General features: G+C 37.3%; 1 protein-coding gene across 3 annotated transcripts in view; it reads left to right on the top strand.

Annotated features, from left to right (window-relative positions):
• Window positions 1–4,457: 4,457 nt before the first annotated feature.
• Window positions 4,458–21,880, top strand: part of ablim2 (actin binding LIM protein family, member 2) — a 105,157-nt gene continuing 87,734 nt past the window's right edge. For 2 of the 3 annotated variants that reach the window (XM_088907154.1, XM_088906906.1), the window contains exon 1: window positions 4,458–4,745. In XM_088907154.1, coding sequence (XP_088763280.1) covers window positions 4,736–4,745 — 10 coding nt within the window. In that variant the 5' untranslated portion in view covers window positions 4,458–4,735. The remainder of the gene's footprint in view (window positions 4,746–21,880) is intronic. The other variant, XM_088906653.1, reaches the window with a different exon arrangement.

The following is a 21,880-nucleotide window of genomic DNA, read 5'->3' as shown; positions in this document are numbered from 1 at the left end:
GTAAGGACTGTGGGAAGCTTTTAGGGCCAATTTTGAGCTGGCTGCACAGTAGGAGGAGAAGACAACATTGCTCAGGATGAGGTGAAGGGGAAGCTCGGTGTGCTCTCCTACATCTCTCACCAAAAGAAGTGCCTGACTTGAAGATGAGCACAGCTACAGGAGAGTAGGGTCACATGTTCAGGCAGACATATGCAGTCATGTGAAGGGGACTTGCATTTTGGGGTTAATTTTCCTCTGAGGGACTGGTGCTCCACTGTACCCCCATCAGCAATCAGTTTACTTCCTAGGAGGCACAAACCTCACCCTACACACTGGCTGGCTCTTAGAAAGAATGTCCTTTCTAGCATCGCTGTTCCACAGGCCCAGAACAACCCTGGCTCTTTTAAATCTATGCCTTTGACATTGATTTTGACATCCTCTCCCTTCGACACTTGAAAGCGCCGCTGACACCTATGCAGAACCAGAACGCATCCAAGTGACTGATGAAGAAGTTCCCCACTGACTTATAATTTACTCATTACCTTAGCATCAGTTACTTTGAGAACTTGATGGTCCATGGTTGCTCTTTGACAGTACTTGCCAAGCTCTCCACCTGGTTCTGGAGAGAACAACAGCAGCAGGCCTGGTCAAGTTTCATCTGATGTGCTGAGAGGTTTTCTTCCTTGGTCTTCGGGTAAGTGAAGTCAGTTTCAATTTTGAGAGGGATAAAGTCATCACTGTGTGAGACTGGTCTATGCCAACCAGTTTATGACAGCTCCAGGCTTTCCTAAGATCAGCTTTCTATCATTGCCGATTCTTGGCTGGTTTTGCCACCATTTCCACTTCCCTCCATAAGCTCACCTGTAAAGGCACTGCATTCTGATGGACTGAGGAGAGGAAGCAAACCTTTGACTCCCTCAAGCTAGAACGGTGTGGCACCCCGGTCCATCGATGAAGGGCCGGGCATTGTCCTATCCCAGAAGTGATGGAGAGAATGTGATCATCTATTATAGCTAGACCTTCACACTATGATACTAGGCCAGAACTGCTGACAGTTGAAGATAATGCCTTAAAACCGTTCAAACACCACCTGTGTGGCCTTCTGTTTGTATTTCACTTTAATCACACTGCCCTGCGTTGTCTGATGTCATTCAAGGACCCAAAGGGCCAGCTGGCCTGGTGGATTGAATAATATTGAAAAAATCCCAGGCCTACCAGTACTCTGAGTAACACTGTGCAGTAGAGAATCACCCGGATACACACATGCTCAGAGGATAGCTTTGCTCTCTGCCATCACTGTGAGGAGCAGGAGCTAGGGTGCTCTTCTTCCCGACCTGTGACCTGCTGGAACACCTTACCTCAAGGAAGGAAAGGCAGGAGGCAGACACAGAACTCCAGGTGGTGTGTCGGTGGGTGTTTGCTGGGAAGCGCCCACATGGGGTGAGATGGCTGATCAGTGTCCCTCTCTGAAATCATGCTGGGCCCAGTGGCCAGGTCTGCAACTCATCCAAAAGACAGTGTGTTAAAGAGACGCTGGGGCGGTATTGTATAAGGTAATAGTTCCTGCTGGGCATCCTAAGGTAGGTTACTTTGGGGGGAAAAAAACCTTCCTCTGGCTCTGTCAGGGCTTCTGCTGGGGGTACATCACACAGGAATAATGGGATGCCTGTCCTGCCCACAGAGGTCCTCAGGAGCAGTATTGAGAAGCCTTTCAGTCCTTCCTAGCAAGTACACCTATGGAATCAGTGGCCATCAACATTTTGGGCCTCCTTCCAGAACCTCCAGATTTGTGTCATGGCCATGGATCACCTCACGGGCTAGCAGGAGGTAAATGGGCTACTAGATTAGCAGGCTGAGACTGTATGTGATGTGTATGTGATGTGTTCTTCAGCTGACTCAGGGTTCTGCAGGAGATCCATTTTTAACAAGGACCGATTCTTGTGCTTTCCAGGTCATGCGCAGCTGCTCTTTGGCTCAGAACTCAGTACACTACTTGAAATAGCCTTGAGGGTGATCAGCAAAAGCCTATGCACACCCTCTCATTCCTCAGCACCAGAGGAGGTTGTGGGGAGGGGGGTAGTATAGTATTTTGCTCCCCAGAGATGGACTGTCAGGACTGTTCTTTGACCTTTGCCCTGCTAGCACATGCTGCACTCTCTGTCTATCTCTGCCAGTGACAAGCACACACCTGACTAAGGTAATAAAGCCTCTTGTGTGCTTTTATTTTATTTATGATGGAAATACACATTTGCTCCTACTGAGGTTTCTGCACGTACTCTCTCTTAACACTAGGGGTCTCCATATTCATACAGCATTCCAAGACCTTTAAGCTAAGTCTGATTTGATCTCACCGGGTTTAATTTTTTCACGTATTTGTTTTGTTATCTCAGATCCTGATGAAGTAATATTAGAAATGCAATACATGGTCTGTGAAAAGGCTTCTCTAGTGTCCAATCTGGGTATTCAAGTTCAACAGTCTCCTGCTGACAAACGTTGATTTGGGTGTATGCACTTCAGTAAGCATTTGGCTGACCTTTTGAGAGTCTCTAAAGATCTTGATGTTCTGGAAGGCCTCTGTTATTTATCTGATGGAAAACAGTTCCTTAGCAACAGTCTAGAGGCATGTCTGACATGTGCTGTATGGTAACAAATACAGTACAATATATGAAGTATCTATGCCTAATTGTGAAAAATAAATATTAAGTAAAGGTGATTTTCTCCCAATTCTGATTCCCTGGTTGCAATTAGTTTACTCCAAGTGCTGTATTACTTCATGCATACTAGGGACTCATCTCAAAAATGAAAATGTTATTTTGTTTATCCAATGGTGTGTTACTCTCTTTGTTTGAAAACTTACACCAAGTTTAACATTCCAAAATCAGAAATGAATTTCTCTTTTTACTGCTCTCCTTTTACGGATCTAGAAAATGCATTCCTGATATGATTGAATATATTTGATATATTTCTGACACAATCAGGTTTGGACAGTCTCAGCTTTATGACTGTATGTTCAAGCTTACGATCAGAAGTGGATTTTCAAACAAACCCAGTAGTAAAAGATGAACAATGAGACACTGACCAGAGGAAACAAATGAAAATTTAAGATGAAACTATGGGGGAGTGCATTTCAAAGTGACTATAAAAACAACTTTACACAAACAATTGTGGGAGTATGAAACAAACTGACTAAGCATGTGAACTTTGACACCCTGGCTTCTTTCAAGAAATGGCTTCAAGAAATAGAACCTTTAGTTTGTAACTGTTCTTATGCTCTAAAGTGCATACACCCATTTGCTTTTATAGTATGTTGTCATTAGGATCTGAAACTTGTGTTTAACTTCATTATGTACTGTACTATAAACCAATTTAGAACGTTTTTTGACTGCTACATCACTGTATAAAAATTGTATAGATGAGTTATTGATTAAAAAGGATGGCACGGTGGAACAGTAGTTAGCATTGCTGCCTCAGCTGGAGCCCTGGGTTCAGTTCTGGACATGGGGTGCTATCTGCATGGAGTTTGTATTGTCTCCCCAAGTTCATGTGGGTTTCCTCTGATTGCTGTGGTTTCCTCCCACATTCCAAAGACATACTGGTAGTTTAGTTGGCTTCTAGGAAAAATGGCTCATGTGTGAGTGTGTACAGTATGTGTGCCCTGTGATGGACTAGTGTCCTGTCCAAGATGTATGTTGCCAAGCACCCATTGCTTGCTAGGAAAGGCTCTTGCTCACCTTCAACCCTGTATTGGATAAAGCGGTTAGAAAATGGATAGGTGGATGTACTATAAACCAATTTAAAATTATATTTGTTGACTGGCAAAGTTAATGAAGCACAGTATAATAACTAAATACTAATATACACAGTAGGTGAATGAATTTTTAAGCACATTTCATTGTGGGAAAAGGAAGGTTACTGTACCTGTGCTATATGAATAATAAACGGACACTGTGAAATATTACAATTTTTATACAATTAAAATGCTGATACATTAACTATAAAAAGGTTTTATTTTAAATATTCAGTATAAGAGAAAATCTAAACCACGGTACATTTTAGTAGATACTGTATATTGGCATTCCTCAAACAGGCGTGCAGATGATGCCCAAGTGCAGCTCGTTTCGCACTTGACATTTTCACAACCCCATGTCTCCGCCCAAATGCAGTTCCTACCGCATTCGTTTTATGCTCAGTTTTTGAAAAAGACAAAAACAAAGCTAAAACGTTTCACATTTCAGCGTACAATAAATCTGGGCAATCAATTTTACGTCCAGAATTCGGCGTCTAGTGGCATTTTTGCTTGGTTACATCTCTACCCCTTTTTGTTTACTAATTTATATTACTCATGGTTGTTGTAGTCTAGGTCTCAAGTTCTCCGGCGTAGTTCAGAAGCCAGATCCGTCACGAAAACTACATTTCCCAGACGCCTTTTCAGTCATATTTGTACGCAATGAGGCTGTCAGATGCACTATTTATCACCTGGCTCCAGAAAGATGCTGAGGCAGAAAGGCGCAGCTAGAGCGCTCGCCTGTATCATCGTTTGGTATCTGCGTTTGCTTTAAGGGCTGTTATAAAAAAGAAATAAGACGGCATTCGTGAAGCCGAGATGAGAATTGCATAGAAGTATTGTTTATGTCTGCGTACCAAGCGATTATTGATTTATTACTTCTTCTGCGGAATTACCATCACTGTGACACTCATTTGGCGTAATAGGGATACAGCGAAAGTGGATTTAGATTAGTACTATTCGAAAATCATCATGAGTACCGGTGAGTAGCATTTCCTTTCCTCTCCCGGTGTGGTTCTCAATTGCAATTGAGATAGCTTTCTAAAATTATCCTTAATAACAGTAATAATGATGACAGTACGCACTCACTACGTCATAAGATATAATAGTAAAAATAGCTATTGAACAGATTTCAAAACTTAAACAGTCTGTCATTCATTTATTTAGGATTTTGCATGAACTTTCCAGATTGCACTAACTACTGTAGCTTCAATAACCTGTTCGTGCGTATTGTTACATGTGATATTTTGTTACGTAATGCGTTTTATGACTGAGCAAAATGAAAAGGGAGCAAGCCAGCATATTAACGTTTGTTTGTCATCACATGTTGCAGTGCAGGCTCAGTTTCTTTTCAGGAGGGACGTGGTCAGTGGTTTTCCTAAAAAGAAAACTACAGCCATCTCGGGTAAAATATAGCTAAATAATATCTGATTGCCTGTGTGTCCAAGTTATGATTTACCTTACTCGAAAAATTGATTATGTGGTTTCATTACTTCGGCTAACATATACTGTAAGTAGTTCCCGGCCACGTACAACCTATAAATGAATAAAGAAAAAGCTTTAATTTTGCACGGGTTTGGTGTTTTCATTAATTTTAGCGAGGATTTTCCGACTTTGTAAAATATTGCTAAAGCTTTCGGACTTAGACATGCTTATTACAGGACTACTTATTGAAAAGGTGGCAGAAATTAATAAATTGCATAGAATTTATTCGATCCGCGTTAATCACATACAGCAGTAATGGAAACATTTTTATTTGCGCTTTGAAATAGTCCTGTTATTGACGGTGACACGAAACGGAAAATCATCTTGAGAGGAATATGACAATGCAACACATTCTGTATTTGGTTAAATGTTGTGTACTGTATATACTGTATCTTCGAAAAAACGGAAAGCAAAGTTTTATAAAAGCATGACAGTAGCCGTACAGTATGTATGGTAGGTACTGACAAAGACACCCTTAAGGTATGTTCAAGTTGTGTCAAATTCATCAGCTAAACGCTGATATCACTCAGCCTATTATAGCCTGTTTGCAAGATGCGCAGAGCAACCTCAGCAGTAATTTATGGAACCAGAGTGTAGAATTTGCACCAGACTGTAACCTGTTGCATCTGGATTCCATATGCTGAGGTCATTTTGATGAGTTATTAGCTAAAAGGGTTTTTACTAGGTGTTGTATTTGTCCTGTAGCCCACACTCAAGTATCCTTTAGACCAAAAACTGTATTAAATGAAATAATTAAAATAGGTTGCAAAACTGGACAAATAAACTAGGTAATATAAAGATATTTGAATGGGAACCTACTACAATGAAGAAACAACCAAAAAACATAAATGGGAAAACATTTTTTTTATGTTTTATTTTTTCCAGCCTAACAATCATTCTGTAAGAATTTTTAAAATAGCCATCTTTATAAGGCAGTCTGTCACTTAGTTCAAACCAGTTATTGTGTTTGATGAGTCACTGTACTTCATTTGAAACTTTGGAGTGCGGCATTGAGTGTCATTGTCATTACATTGTAGTGAGGTTTTGAGGGCACAGAAATTATAGATTTTTTGTTTACTGTCTAAAAATATAGTTGTAATCCATGAGATCTTTTTCTCCTTCAAAATAGACTCAAGTAAACTTGCCTGCCCTTTTAGAAAATCTAAAATCCTGGCTATACAATTGGATTTTATAGATTGAGGGAGTATCATAGCATATTGTGTTAGTTTATCTAATTGGCTGGATGGTCATCTTTTTTAACTTGGCTGTGTAGTGTATGCTTACTGCAAATGAGATGCTGTTTTGGGCATCATTATTTTTGGGAGATATAACTGTGTAGCAAGCTTATGGGAAATTGGTTACTGTGCTTACATACAGTATTAGGTCATTTTAAATTGTAAAACCAAATCTTAATCTCTGATTTTATATTTGTGAAGATGAAGGCTATTTTGTATCAGCCATATCCCAGGTATGAGGATTATCCAGGCTGCTGGATTACGTCTTTTCATTGCTTGATTTGAATATTACCTGTTAGAGAGTTAATACAACATACTGTAAACACACTACTGTTATAGAAGTAATAAGGATGTAAACTTGTACCAAGCTGTATTTACTGTATTTACAGGGTTTATTCATTTAGAGACTGAACTGTAAATGTTTAAGAACAAGAGTCTGTCTTTAAGGAAAGAAGAGTCATCTCTACAGCACTCAAAATGAAGTCTCCCTAATGACTAGTCATATTTGTGGTAGTAGGCACAGCAGATAAACAGTGCTGTGTGTGTTCACAATAAAAGTGACAGCCATACTTTTTTTTTGTAAATGTGTATTTAGTTTCTCTAACAGTTAAAATAGAATAGAGATAATTACAATTTTCAGAATTTGAAGATTTCTTGTGGGTGTAACAATGTTTTTATGAATGTTTTATACTCAATGCAAAACTTGCAGTTCCATAATGCTGGTTTTCTTTGCCCACAGAATATTAGCCAATAATCTTTGGTGTTGCTGCTGCTTGATTTGGACTGATCGTCTTGTTGGATCCTTGTTTTATGTTCCAGTTCATCTGCTGTGTAAGGGCTTTCAAGTAATCTCTTGTTACCTCTGTCCCACCCATTTTGCTAAGGGTAAACACAATGCAATGTGTCTCAGTTGACTTGTACAGTATGTGTGCAAGTTTCACAAGTTTTCTCAAGTCTCACCCAGTTGTGTCTTGGGGTTTATTAGTTCATCTAAATACATTGAAAACATGACAGCTTGTGTTGAAATCTGGCAGGATTGTGCACACCAGGCCTTAAGGACTCGATCCAAAGAATGTTTTCTTTTTCGAATGTTTATATTTCATTCTTTTGAATTTATGTGTCAAATGACTGAGGCATATTCTAATTCAGATGGAGGAACGTGTCATTGTTGGGTTTGCACGTATGTATCTGTTAATAGATATTATTAACTTCAAATGCTTACTTTGTATTTTTTCTTGAAGCTTTTTGAAATTTCTTTTCCAGGTGGTTCTTTAGATTGAGAGACAAGGGTGTCTGCTTTATTGGGAAAAAAAGGCATCAAGAGTTTACAAACCACCTGACATTTGAATACGTATTCCTGGCTACATTTTTAAATCGTTTGGCTTAAAATAATGACTAGATCTACTTATTCTGCTATTTATTCTGCTGGATATGGTATTGTGACATTGTGAACGAAATGTATATCTGATTTTGTAGGTTATAACAATATTTAAGTTGAATAAAATGTCAAAAGGAAGCTTACATAATGATTAAAACACTTTTGATGGTACAGTGTCTACAGTATTCTGTTTTAAAACATTATTAAAAGGATACAAGCATCATGTTTTTGCATTTGCAAATAAGCAATGAACTACAGACTAGTGCTGTAGGCTTTTATTTTATTTATTTCTTGCTACTTTCTACATTTTGATGGTGACTTAACTAAATACCAAGTGTAACACTTCAATTACACTGGTTAGAAATGAAGGTTAGCATTAATCTATGTGTATGTTCTTGCATAGTAGTTTATGAAATGAAGGATGTGTTAGACACACTGACAAGTATACAGTACTCAATGCAATCAGGAGATTGTACAGCTGTCAGAGTCATCACTGATAAATAACATCACTGATCTCATACTTGCAAAGTTGTTTATAGACAGTGCAATGTTAATTACATCTGAGAAGTTTGGTTTACTTGTGATATCTGTGACTTCAATGTTTGTGTGTCTACTTGACCAGAAGCAGCAGTCAGATGAAATGAAATACCTTTTAGTCTCACTAATAGGATATGAATAGCCTGATATCTTTTTTTTCTTTGTTCAATATGCTGAATAGTAAAAATCTGTTTTAATTACATCTTATCTCATCAACCATTTATTTTTTTACCAATTGATGAATCATGAATACAGAGTTTATTAATTTCCCTGAGAAATTAAAGGGCCTAATTTGTAAAAGAAAAATTTCAGAAGGTTTTGTGCTGTTACCTACTGTATCAGTACCTTTAAGGACATTATTTATTGTGAGCTGAGTAGGCAGTTACCTCCTACACCAGTGCAGTATTGTGTTCCATGCTTTTATTCTGTTTTATTCAGTACAATACTGTAGATCTTCATATTTGTGAGATGTTTTATAGTAATTTTCATTGCATGTTGGTGTGGGTTCTTAGCACTCTTGCTTGGGCCAGGAGAATCCATTCTAATCTAGAACTGAGCAACAGAGCTTGGGTCAGATGTTTTACTGCAGTGCGAGGATACTGTCAAGAGACATATTAAATACTGTGATGGTCCCTGCAGAAGGAGAGAAGTGCATTAGTAAATTGAAATATTGCTAGATTAGTATTTTTTAAGTTAATGATGCTCATAGACATGCAAAGCAATTCATCTAAACCCTAGGAATGAATACATTACATATGCAGACAGAAACAGTATTAGATTTGCTTAATAAAGCAAAATCTTCATATATAATTGATTTTATCATTAAAAATGCAAGGGGAGTACTGCAAAATAAAATGATTGCAGCACAAGGATATGTTTGAGTCAATATTACTTTGAAAACTGTTTCAGCATAATCCCCTTATACAGTACACTTTACACTTTAAAAGCTGTTGTAATAAAATTACAGTAAGTCAGTGTTACACTACCACTTAAACCTTGCTTTTATCCAAATTTAATTTTTGTGAAGGTCCAAATTTATTTATTTTTTTTAAATTATTGGACTAAACATGAAAATCTGTCAGTCCAAGAACTGTACTGTAAGGTGGAGTAACAGTTCAAAACCAAGCTCTACAATGCACTGCACTGTGGCACTCAGTCACTGTGGGTTTATGTTGTTATATTGCAGAATGAAGGGGGTAGGTGACCAGCTGTCAGGAAAGTAATAATGACAGTATTCCGGGGCCAGAAGAATTTCTTTCTCGTCCACTTCTGTGGAAAACTCAGTACTTCAGCAGGTAAAAATAAAGTTAGAGGCACATACAAAACATTGTAGGGCACTCAGCCCTACTGCCACATTGTGGTATGTGGCCACTTACTGAATAACATGATTTTGAACTTATTATTAATATTAAACATAATAAACATAATGAATAATTCCTTACATTTATATAGCACTTTTCTGACACTCCATTCAAAGCGTTTTACAGGTAATGGGGACTCCCCTCCACCATCACCAATATGTAGTCACACCTTGGTCTTGCAATGGCAGCCAAAGAGCGCCAGTATGCTCAACACACATTAGCTATCAGTGGGGAGGGGAACAGAGTGATGAAGCCAATTTTTTAATGGGGATTATTAGGAGGCCGTGATTGGTAAAGGGCGGGGGAAATGTGGCCAGGACACCGGGCTCAACACCCCTGCTCTTTTCGAGAAAAACCCTTTGATTTTTAATGACCACGGAGAGTCAGGACCTCGGTTTTATGTCTCATCTGATGGTATCTTTTTACAGTATAGTGTCCCCGTCACTATACTGGGGCATTAGGACCTAGACAGACCACAGAGTGAACTCTCCCGCTAACACCTCTTCCAGCAGCAACCTTAGCTTTCCCAGGAGGTCTCCATCCAGATACTGGCCAGGCTCACACCTACCGTATATTTGAAAATTGCCCAGCTTGAGTCACAAAATCATTTCAATTATTGGACTTGTACTTTGGCCTTTAACATAGCTAGTATAGAGTTATCACTCGCAGTCAGATGTTTGACCTGCAGTAGTTGGTGAGTGATGTTCTTTAATATGCTGTAGCAAAGCTCCAGTATGTGCAATGTGCAAATGTGCAAATCACTGCTCGAGTATACACAACTTGGGACAAACCCTGGTGCTCTCTGAAGCGCCCTCCACTACCTTGAAATTTTAAAAATGTTAAGCTTTTCTTCCCCCAGGTTGGAACAGAATACTCTTAAGTATTCATACTGACATTTGCTTGCTGCAAAACTGGTGTGTTGCCTTAAAACTAACTCCATATACCTTTGAAACAGCCCCTAGTACAGATTAAAGAATCATCCTGATGTTTATGGATATTTGTGTTTTTACTAATTCTCACAACAGGCAAAATGTTGATTAAATATTTGGGAGTTTTACAGATTATCACTAAATGGTTGAAGATCATTATACTCTTGGAAAGGCTTGCCTTGTAAATTCATATACAGAAAATGTGCAGTTTTCAATGGGAAAAGTGAATTATCAGTTTTGTAAACCACGTTTATTGGCAAGCTTGATAGCTTTCTGACCATAGCTTAATGTTAAACCAATCTGTTTTAGTATGGATAATAGAAGACTTTACTTCTGGTACTTAAAAAGCCCTAGAATTATATTAACATGACAGGTATCCAAATGTTGACATGTACTGTCAGTTTCTGGTATAATTATTTGGGGGTAGAAATCCTATTCGTTGCTGGATTTAAGATGGATTTACTGGCTTTATCTGCTGAGGGAGTGCAGGATTCTTGCAAATCTTTTGAGTCAAATAAAGTAGGTCAACATGGAGGCAGAGAAAAAATTCCCTTAATTACTGGCATCATGGTCATGTTCTGTTACACTAGGTCACCTACAGCAATGGTGGAAACCAGTATGTACTGTACATTAAATAAGTGACCACTTCCTCAAAGGAATCCGACCTGTCTCTGCTCGGAAGGGTTTTACTTTCCTTTGTTTTAATTCTTTTTTGCCCTACTGGAAATAACATATCTACTGTAGGGTTTGTAGTTTGTTTCATTATTTGTTTTAATTCTGATTCCAGAAGCTTGTAAAATGGCAGAAAATGTAAGATTTCTGAGCGTGTTATGAAATTAGTTTTCCATGGAACAAGTTACAGTAGTTTAAGCTTCTGAATTACATTGTCTTCTCACACAATATTATTATGAGTCAGAATACCTCAAATGTTTTGGAACAGAGGCTGAAAGAAGTGGTGACAGCACAAAGAAAAAGTTCCCTTTAAAAAAGCTCATGTCTCATATATTGTGTGATCCACAGAAAACTGTAAAACTGAAGCCATTTTGTAAAATCTTTGTATATTTTTATATATGTTATTATACATTTGGAGATAAGGGAATTCCTTTATCGCATTCAACCAATTCCTAACAAAACCTAACTTTTTTAAAGGAAGGCTTTCTTCTTTTAACAGTTTTACATTTGTGTTTTTTTTTATTATGCTATAGAAAAAGGTCTACAACAGTGTTAAATTAGAAATAATAGATACACATGTAGAAAACAGAGAATTTAGAATACAAAATAATATTGTTAGTACTGGTTTTATAAATAACTTACAATTTACTTGTGTTTTCAAAAATGTAAAATATTAACTTGTGAAATCTTTGTGCAGTTGACTATGTTTACATTATTATTTCACTTTTATTTAATTTCATGATTATGAGAAGAAGTCTTTCTTTAGCTCATTGTGCCTAATGCATCAAGACCCAAAACTTAGTGTGAGAAATCCAGGAGGTGAAACAGGTAAAACAGAGCAAGAGCATAGGGAAATTTAAAACGTGTGGAGACAATTCAGTTCATGTGCAGTAGCTGATTTAGCTGCTTTTAGTTTATTGATGCATGAATCTCATAAAATCAAACCAAAAAAAGCAATGATATCTGCTTTGACAGGATACTATGGCTGTGTAAAGTGTTCCAGTCACCCACAACTCTTTGTGTTAAGGAGTGCCTCCTGCTCCCAGATATAAATACACATTCCATTAGTTTCTTTCTCTTGTACATACAGTATACAAATAAAACTCTCTTTCTTTACACCAGAGACTTAAGTGTAATATTGTCTGGGAAAAAATGTTTAAAAATCAAGTAGAGGCTTCAGAACCTCTATTTACTGTTGTTATATCCTGGCAATGAAGTCGGTAGATAATAGCATTAATGACCTTTTTAGATAACTCAGAACATACAATTATAGGATTTGGTACAGCAACTAAATCTTATGTGTTCCATTATTTTGCATCAGTGAAACTAGCTTCCTGGAAAGCTTTCTCCTAAGTTTTTCCATCGGTTTATGTGAATTTCTCACAAGCCGAACATTACAGATGAACACATGGTGTTCGTTTCGCTTTGACTGCCAGATGATCTGGGTTAGTCTGCATTGACACATTGCCAAGACATGTTTCCACCTCATGTTTATAGAAATTTTAGAAAAGCAAAGCATTATGTGTTATTTGTTTCATCATGGCAGGTTCTGTAAACTTAAATTACAGGTGATACTGATTAGAAAATACACCCATACAAGTAAAAAATAAAAAAAATATTCTTGTCTAAAAGAACATCAATACTGTAGCAATCCTTGATGAACTGGCAACTAGGTACTGTACTCTCATTAATATAATTAAACAAAAATATTTGTGCTTGTGAAGACAAAAATGAAGTAAGTACTCAACTAAGTAATTCACCATTCAAGCCATTTGTACAGCATCTTAGTTACAGTAAATAGACAAAAAATGTCATCTTTCCCTCATGAGCACTAAGCGAACTTCACAGGAGATTAGCAAATTGAAGGGTATTTATTAGGTCATATATATAGGTCATGTCAAAAACAAAGTCAGAAATCCCTGACAGACGTACAATGTGTAATAATTCAGCACTATGTTTTTTAAACCAAAAAGTTTGAAAATGAGTGGATACCATTTGACCCTCCTAGCTTGCTGGGCTTTAGTAGCTGTTTAATCTCAGGATCATATCCACCCATTTCTTGATAAAAGCAAGGGTATGAGCTTTAACAACATACCTGAGTAGCTTGTTCCAGACTCCCCACATCCTTTATGTAAAGTAGTACTTCCTCCTCTACATTTTTCTACCAACTTTCCTTTTTTAAATGCACTTTTTCATCGTTTCTATAGGGGTTCTCTGGGTTGCACTGCTGAGTTTGAAGAATTCCATACAGCGGTCAATGTCTTTGAGAATTTTGAATGCTTCAATCTGGTTCCCTCATTGTCTTCTCTGTTTGAGGCAAGAAGATTTATTTCTTTTAGAATTGCGAATTTAGATAGATTCCATAATATATATTTTTTCTCATGTTGACCGAAACAGTTTTCTAAATGATGCTATTCTAGAACATTGTACAATTTGGACATAAAAACTAAAAAAGCCTGTATTTTTTAATTCCGTAACAAGTTACTATACTAGGAATAACATCCATGGTGGCCCTTGATTTAAATTTTGGACTATATTTAGTCCCTCTAGGAAATAAAAATGATGTCAATATTTATTCAAGACCATGGGTAACTCCAAGCTCCTTGTTTCCAATGTTATATGTTGTTAATAGGCTGTTTATACGTATAACACTGTGCAGGCTGAGTGAAGAGTGAAGAGACTTGACATTTCTACATTAAATGTCATTTGCCATTTGTTCGCTAGTCTTGAACTTAGTCTATGTGTTTTTGAATTCTGCTCCAAAATGATCAGAGGGTTGCTTAATCCTCTGATGTAATTGTATTCTTGTCTATAAAATTTTGGGGGGAATTACGAAATAGAAAAGGTGAGGTGAGTGGTATGAATATGCCCATTTTTTCAGTCTAGCTTCTCCCACAGTGAGACATTTGCATGTGCACAGCTGTAAATAAATGTGGACAATTATAACTGTGGGTTGGTCCCACTGCCTTTCAAGTTCTGAAAAGGTCATTGTCTTGCTTGCTTTTCAAAGTATACCATCACAGCTGTTGTGGCTGGCACTATTTAACTTTTAATGATGTGATGATGAAATGGAAACAAGTAGTTACAATTTAAACAGAAATCAAATATCGCACGCACTGCATTGGAATAAGAATGAGTTAATTGGCCTGCAGATGCTTACAGTATGTACAGACCCAGTGAGTGTATATTCTTTAATTATTCAAAAAGGCCATGCAGCATTCTCTTCAATCAATAACCTCTCCTGTCCTAATATGTTGTTGTAGAAAATGAACTAGCCTAGTGAGGCTCCAATACAGAAAATGTGGTACTAAGGAATCACAAGGTCTTTTTACTTCTTACAAGTCCATTGCAAGTTAAATCTGTTATTGGGCTTAATTGGCCAAAACTAAATTTATTTCCTAGGTGTTTAGGTTAGGACAGAGACACTCTAAGAACAGGGCTGGTCAACTGTGCAATATACTCTCCCGACTAATGAGAACTGACTTCTGCTATTGTAGCCTGGAGGCATTTTCTAGGAAACTGAAATAGTCATTGTCCTTTTCTTTTTTATTCAGAGAATAGACCTTTTAATCGATACAGCCCGATACCTTTCAAATATCATAGTTAATTAATGAGAGGCTTGTTAATTTTTAATACTGTTTTTAGCTATAAAAAATGTGAAACAAAGTATCATGAGAGATAAGTGGCACAAAAGTATTTTTTTCATTTAAGATGAAAGAAACAAGTCACATTTGTGTTAGGGAGGGCCTGAGATAAAGATTAATGTGGTTCCAAAAAAGGTCATAATGCATTCTGGGAACGACAAGGCATTCTGGAAAATGACAGGAAAGCGTTTGCTTTATGTCCTAAAACAAACCAGGCTGGACATGTTAAAAAATCTGGAAGTAATGAACACAGTCTCCACAAGCACCGTTTTGCTCCCAGACTTGCTTTCTTTGACTCTGAGTCCTCATTAAATGAGTTTAAAGTTATTTGTGTGATAGTATTGCATGCATCCACAAAACACACCCTCTGGGAGCTCCCAGCGCGCGAGTCCTGGGTTCAGTTTGGCCAATGAAAACTTTTGTGTGGAGTGTGCATGTTCTTCTGGTGTCCATGTGGGTTTTGTTCATATTGTACATACTGTATGCTTAGCTTTTCTTCCATCACCTAAAGGAATGCTGGCTAGATGTATTAATGAACAAGTAATAGGTTTATTCCATGCTAAAAAAAGAGAAGAAAGAAAACAACATTTCGGCCGTGGAGCCAAAACTGCCCTGTCTCTCTCACACCTGAAGAAGGCTCCACGGCCGAAACGTTGTGTTTTCTTCTCTTTTCAGCATGGAATAAACCTATTACTTGTTCCTTTGCAGCCTACGCATGCTGACGCAGCTACCCACCTGAACTAGATGTACAGTATTAATGTCTCTTAATGGTCCCTATACTGTATGTGCATCCCTTATGTTGGACTGACACCCCATCGCGGGTTAGGCTCTGCTTTGCTGCAAACCATTAGCAGAAATAAGTGGTTTGCTGATAATGGATGGATGCACTGATGTTCAGCCACATGAACTCTTTTTGTTACTGTTTTTTGTACTGTCATTTTGCTGTGAGACAGTACTGTATATACATTTATTTTTGATTATTATGGTTCTGTTTCTTTGCTAACATTTAACTTTTAAAATTTAACATTTAATTCAATAAATGATTATGTTACTCTGAATTTGTTCTTTCTGTTTGGTTACTTGGATGTTTTAATGGATTAGAATAATATAGAAATATGTAATGGATCTATCAGAATGTGCTTTGATTCTTTGTCAGCCTTGGCCATTTCCTAAGTTTTGTGTTACTCAGTAAGCTCTGACATAATTTCCTTATTATTGCATGATAATTAACTGTCAGTTTACCTAACGACGCTGTTGTGATTGAATGAAGACTTATGTTGACTTGCAGCTAGATCCACTGATTATGTCTCATCTGTGTGAATAAATAAGTGTCACATGGGGAGTTTCTAGCTAAGTGCATGCTGACATGGAGATGGATCCAGTCATTTCTTCACATCTTTGGAATATGTGATAATGAAATGTGTGAAAATCTAAGTTAATGATGTTGATGACTGAATGGATGTGTCATGCCTTTTTCCTTAGGAGACTTTGATTAAATGGATTAATTCAAATCATACTCAGTTGTCTATTCAAATATGTTTATACGTTTTTAGTGACTATTGGAACTGATTAGCTGTAATCTATAGTATATTTTATAGTATGTAGAGTATATATTGGAGGTATCTTACTGTATACCTCCAGTTCTGAGAGGTTTTTTCATGACAAATTGTACTTCGCTGCAGCTTGTCTGTTTAGTTGTAATGAGCACTGAAAATTGATCCATTCATTAGCAGAAAGCAGCGTATTTATGGCCACCCTTATGGACAACCCAGAAGCACGGAGACACAAGGCAAGACCAAAACCTGGACAGGATAGTTGTCCAATGCAGACACGCACACAGAGGGACAGTTTAGAGACACCAGTTAACCTAGCTGGGACGCACCCAGAGAAGAACCTCACAGATATGGGAGTGACATGGAAACTTCTTACAAAAGGCCACCTTAGTCTAGAATTTAACCCAGGCATTTAAAGCTGTGAGACAGAAGCACTAAGCACTTTGCCACCATGCTGCTCCATTTATTATCTAATTATTAAGTCATCTGGGCAGTGTAATACATGCCTACTGTGAATTTTATGGTTTTCTATATAAATACTGTAAGCGGTCTAGATGATCTGGATTTTCAGCAGCAGTTCCTTTAATCCCTGTCCACCCTGTTTCCAAATAGTTCTTTCATCTGTTTATTAGACTTAACAAACAATGAACCCAATTCTGTTCATAGAATACACCTGTTTTCACAACCTCTTCTCAGTGTATGGAAAATTGTGAGATCCAACAACTTACCATGACCCAATAAAATAGAAAAGGGAGAGCTAAAGAATAGTGCTGTATGTAGGAATTCCTTTTTTTTAAAAAATATTTTGATACTAAAACTGAAGACTCTTTTCTGCGATGGATTGGCACCCCTTCCAGGGTATATCCTGTCCTGTGCCTGTTGATTGCCAGCATAGGCTCCAACTCCCCATGACCCCGCATTAGAATGAGTAGTTAGAAATAGATGGATGGATAGAAGTAACTCTTGCATTTTCTTTCTTCTTTTCTTCAGTAAATAAGTCTTTAATGCAGTATTTGTGAAATAATATGGCAGGTTGTGAATTTGTGAGAAACCGGGTAACATGTTATGGGGCGGTTTCAGTTGTAAAATAGGGCGTAAATACACTTGATCACATGAGGTCACAAAATCAGTCATACACAAATAATCTTGCCTTACTGCAGGGCTTCAGCATGCTACAGCAAAATCGCTTAATGAAAACTGGTCAATATCGACACCTGAGTATCTAGATTTTTAGTCATGTCTGTGACTCTTGTGCCTGAGTTTTCCCTTTCTGTGCTGATCTCAGATAATTGTTACAACCAATCATTTGCCTTGGCCATTTCATTACATGGTACTGTAGTAGTACCATATTGTTCGACCTTTACTCCAGCCACAAGACCACAACAAAGAAAGTAAACTGTGTGAACCTGCAAATCATTCAAAGACAGGGTGTATCAATTCTGCTCTCTTTACTTGCATGTACACTGTCTATAACATTTATTCAGGAAGTGCAGTGTTTATTGTGATTCTACAGTATATTGAAGGTGAGTACTGCAGTGAAACAGGTAATTATTTCTGTTGGCGTATTTTGTATTGTTTGAGCACACCTGGCATACAAGGTCTCTTTTATCACTTGTATTTGATGTTTTTGAACACAACCTCATTTTTCAGTATATTTTCTTTGAAAAGTTTGCTACTTCTAATTTCTATTAACATTTTTAAAACGGGCTGTTTTTCGTGTTACTTTCAGTATAAAACTAAATGGAACAAAAATATGGAACAAGAATAGCGATCTGTCTTGAATTCACTGAAACTAGTTGGTTTCAGTTGAATAATTCTTTTCTAATGCATTTCATTGGTTTGTTAGGAAAGGTATAACAGCAATGTAGTTTCATTAAAGCTGTTTTTATTTTTTATTTAGTTTGCTGATGCCTTTTTTTCTGAGGTTACTTCAATATCTTCAACTGAAGATAACTGGAAAAGTTGTACAGTATAAATTGACACATCATATTGCAAAAGAGTAAGTCATGCATGCCTTCAGATTTCAGCAACTACAGTATATTAAGACCTACGCTTTAGATTATGAGTCTCCAATGTTTTCTTTCAGCAGTCTGTTTTATATCTTGAAACTAAAAATTGATTTCTTACAAACATTTAAATGTTAGTGTACAATTGGATTTTTAATTTATATTTTTGATTACCATATCCACACAAATAATGACACATGAGCCTAACCAATATTATGCAAAAATACCTCCCATGGATATTAATTTCTGATTGACTCTAAATACAGTACAGTATACAGTAAAATGAAGTCATTTTGTATAAGCCACTGATCACGTAGCTAAAGCGACAAAGATTAATGTAATATCCGAGCAAGATATCAAATTGTTGTGTTCAAGCTTTCACTCAGCTGTTCATATAATGACACTGTCCACGTGATCCTGTGAAATTAAAACTGTACCTTGTTCTGAAGGATCATAATAACCATGCAAATCACACATACATTGGAGTAGGCCTACTCATTGATACCTTCATGGAGGATGAATTGGGAATTGCTGGATGGTATATCCATCCAAAGTGATGGGAAAAGCAACTGCCTGGGTCGCAAAAAATGATGGGCAGGAAAGTGACCATTGTTTTAAAGAACAATCCAGTGAGGTGATGGGAAGCCAACATTAACAATGACGCAAGGCAGGAATCTGTGGGCTTTTCAGCCACCTGTGGCAGTGAGTGTAGATTTTGAAAACCGAACATACCGAGGAACCCCTTGGCTTTTGGCCATTTAAATTGGTAGAGTGTGAATTGGAAAAAGGCCATGTGTTGTTTTTTTTCAATTCCCTTTAGACTGCAGGTGACTCTTTAAGAAAAGGAAGTATCACTAAATTTATGTTGGCCCTCTAGAGAGGAAATAATCTGTGGGTGTTAATGGAACACTGAGAGCAGACAAATAAAGATGATCTGCATTTGCACATTCTGCATATAGCTTAGGCGATTTTAGTGAAGCTGCAGTTGTTCCAAAGTATCCAGTCTCGATGTGCAGAATAATATTTGACAAAGTGCAGTGGAATACTTGATCTAACATCTAACAGTATTCTATGAAAGTAGCAAGAAACATCTCTATTCTTTTCCAGCAAAATACTGTAGGTTTTATATATATGATCTACTGTCATGATTACTTGTGCATCCTGGACAGGTAAAAGTTTCTTTCAGTGTTCTTTTCATGTACGGAAAGGACTATTATACCCTCAGTATTTTCTCTACCACTACAGCCCACAAACTGAAGCAGGCTGAAATGTGCTTTGTTTGTTCCATCACGTAAAATCCCCTTATACAGACTTTACCCTGGTGCCCAAATGGATAGAAATGTAGTTATTCTACCTTAATTGCACGAGTGGCCTCCTCATTTAGATCTCCTGTGACGCTACTATATTAGGCAAATTAAGACAAGCAGATTCTCCTTACTTCAAGGGAATGCTTTGCAAATATGGAACCAGCTGTAGGTAGTCTGCCAATATTGGAAAGAAAGGGATCTCTGCTCATGAGGTTGCAGAGTCCTGGCATAACTTTCATATAACATAATGTCTTAGTGAAGGGATATTTGATACTGGATACCAAATATCAAATGTATGGATAATGATAAGCGGTTCCAGTAGCACTGAAAATCATTCTCTTACAAAAAGTACTTTGGCTAATCCCTAGCTAGGCTTCTTTATAAACTGATTATTGAAGCCAGTGTCATGGTTTATGATTAAGTAAATAGGATGAGGCTTATCGTAAGTGAAACCTGTTTCCTCACATTTTTTTGATTAGCCTGTGAACAGCAACTCTTGAGCACAGCATGTGCTCTGTAGTATTCCCTGAGCACTGGCTCAGCACTGCTTTCTTTTCTGGAAAGAAAAATAGTTCGCATTTCTGCACACTTGTCAGCTTCATGTTGACTGAGCTGCCTCGTGAGTTAGTGGCATGACTATTGATATTGACAGTGCTTTAGTATGAAAATATTGTGTCAACAATCAGAGAGGCACCTCCAACTGACAGCAATTAATAACTGTGACATTTAGGTCTCAGTGGTTCACTGAAAAACGTATAAAATTTCTCCTTCCTATTCACTTCCATCTGTGGGATATGGTGCATTGATGTGGTCTACCAGCACATTTTGGCTTAACACCAACTATTCACCTTGTGACTCAGTAGAATGTAGTGGAGTAGAGTATATGTACTTCTGTAACCCTGTAAAGAACTGTGCAGTACTATTCTTAGCCAAGTTAAACGTACTTTGAGCACAAGAAATAAGTGTGTTGTGTTAAATTAAAAAAAAAACATTAAATTAAATCAAGAAGAATTATTTTGTCCTTCTTAAAATGTGTTTAAGTGCAAAATCTCCTTTCAAATCATTTATTTCCCATCTAGTTCATTGCTCATTGTTTTGTTTTTGTAATATTTAAAGTTTTTTTAGGAATTCAGGCCTGTGCTGACTGAAAGGAAACACAATACTCACTATAACACAAACAAAAAACACAATAAATACAACACACAAAACATGTTAGAATGGGAGCTTACACAGAAGAGATCTCCAGAGTTCTGGAGACATACAAGCACATTCAGAAAAAACAGATGAAAGGCATTCCTAATCAGGAAACCTGAAGTGAGAAGAATTTTACTATCCACATACTGTATTTATAGTGTATTTCATATTCTGACTTTTCTCAGGATGGAGGATATTTGGATGTTTCATAAAAGGAATTACATGTGATTTCTGTGAGGATACATACTGTATGGCCTAAATCATCTTTCATGTAGGCCAGCACAAAACGAGAGAAATCATACAATCATGATGTCACTTTTACAACTGAAGAACAGTAAAAATGCCCTGAGACAAATGTGGTCTGTATGATGTATTATTTTTAAATACGTTTATTGTCACATAATATTGGTCAGAATAGTGAGCATATGAAAAAAGGCCTTGCTTTTCTGCACATAAAAGAAATGTACCCTATAGAATCAGCAGAACTCTTCAGGCCAGACAGGGACAAACAGACCTAGTGTAGTCCCTAAAGGTGACTAGTCTCCAGCAGAGAGCAGACAGGTGTGGAGCTTTGAAGAACCTTTGATGTGGTAAAACTGCTCAATCGGTATAGTGGTTGCAGTGACATAGAATAGGTGAACAGAGTTTGTTGTTATTTTCTGTAAGCCTTTGGTTACAATCACTGGCTGCTATAAGCAACAATATTGGAGACTGAGATGTGCTAAACAGTTTATATTTCATCAGTGCTCAGAGACTAAATCGTTTGGCATAACTGCTGATAAACTGATAAACTCAATAACAAGAAGAGAGGAAGGG

The sequence above is a fragment of the Atractosteus spatula genome, chromosome 1 (assembly GCF_055471065.1).
Source record: "Atractosteus spatula isolate fAtrSpa1 chromosome 1, fAtrSpa1.hap1, whole genome shotgun sequence".
NCBI classification, from domain to species: domain Eukaryota; kingdom Metazoa; phylum Chordata; class Actinopteri; order Semionotiformes; family Lepisosteidae; genus Atractosteus; species Atractosteus spatula.
The sequence above is the reverse complement of the archived record's forward strand: the minus strand, read 5'-3'. Positions and strand labels throughout refer to the sequence as shown.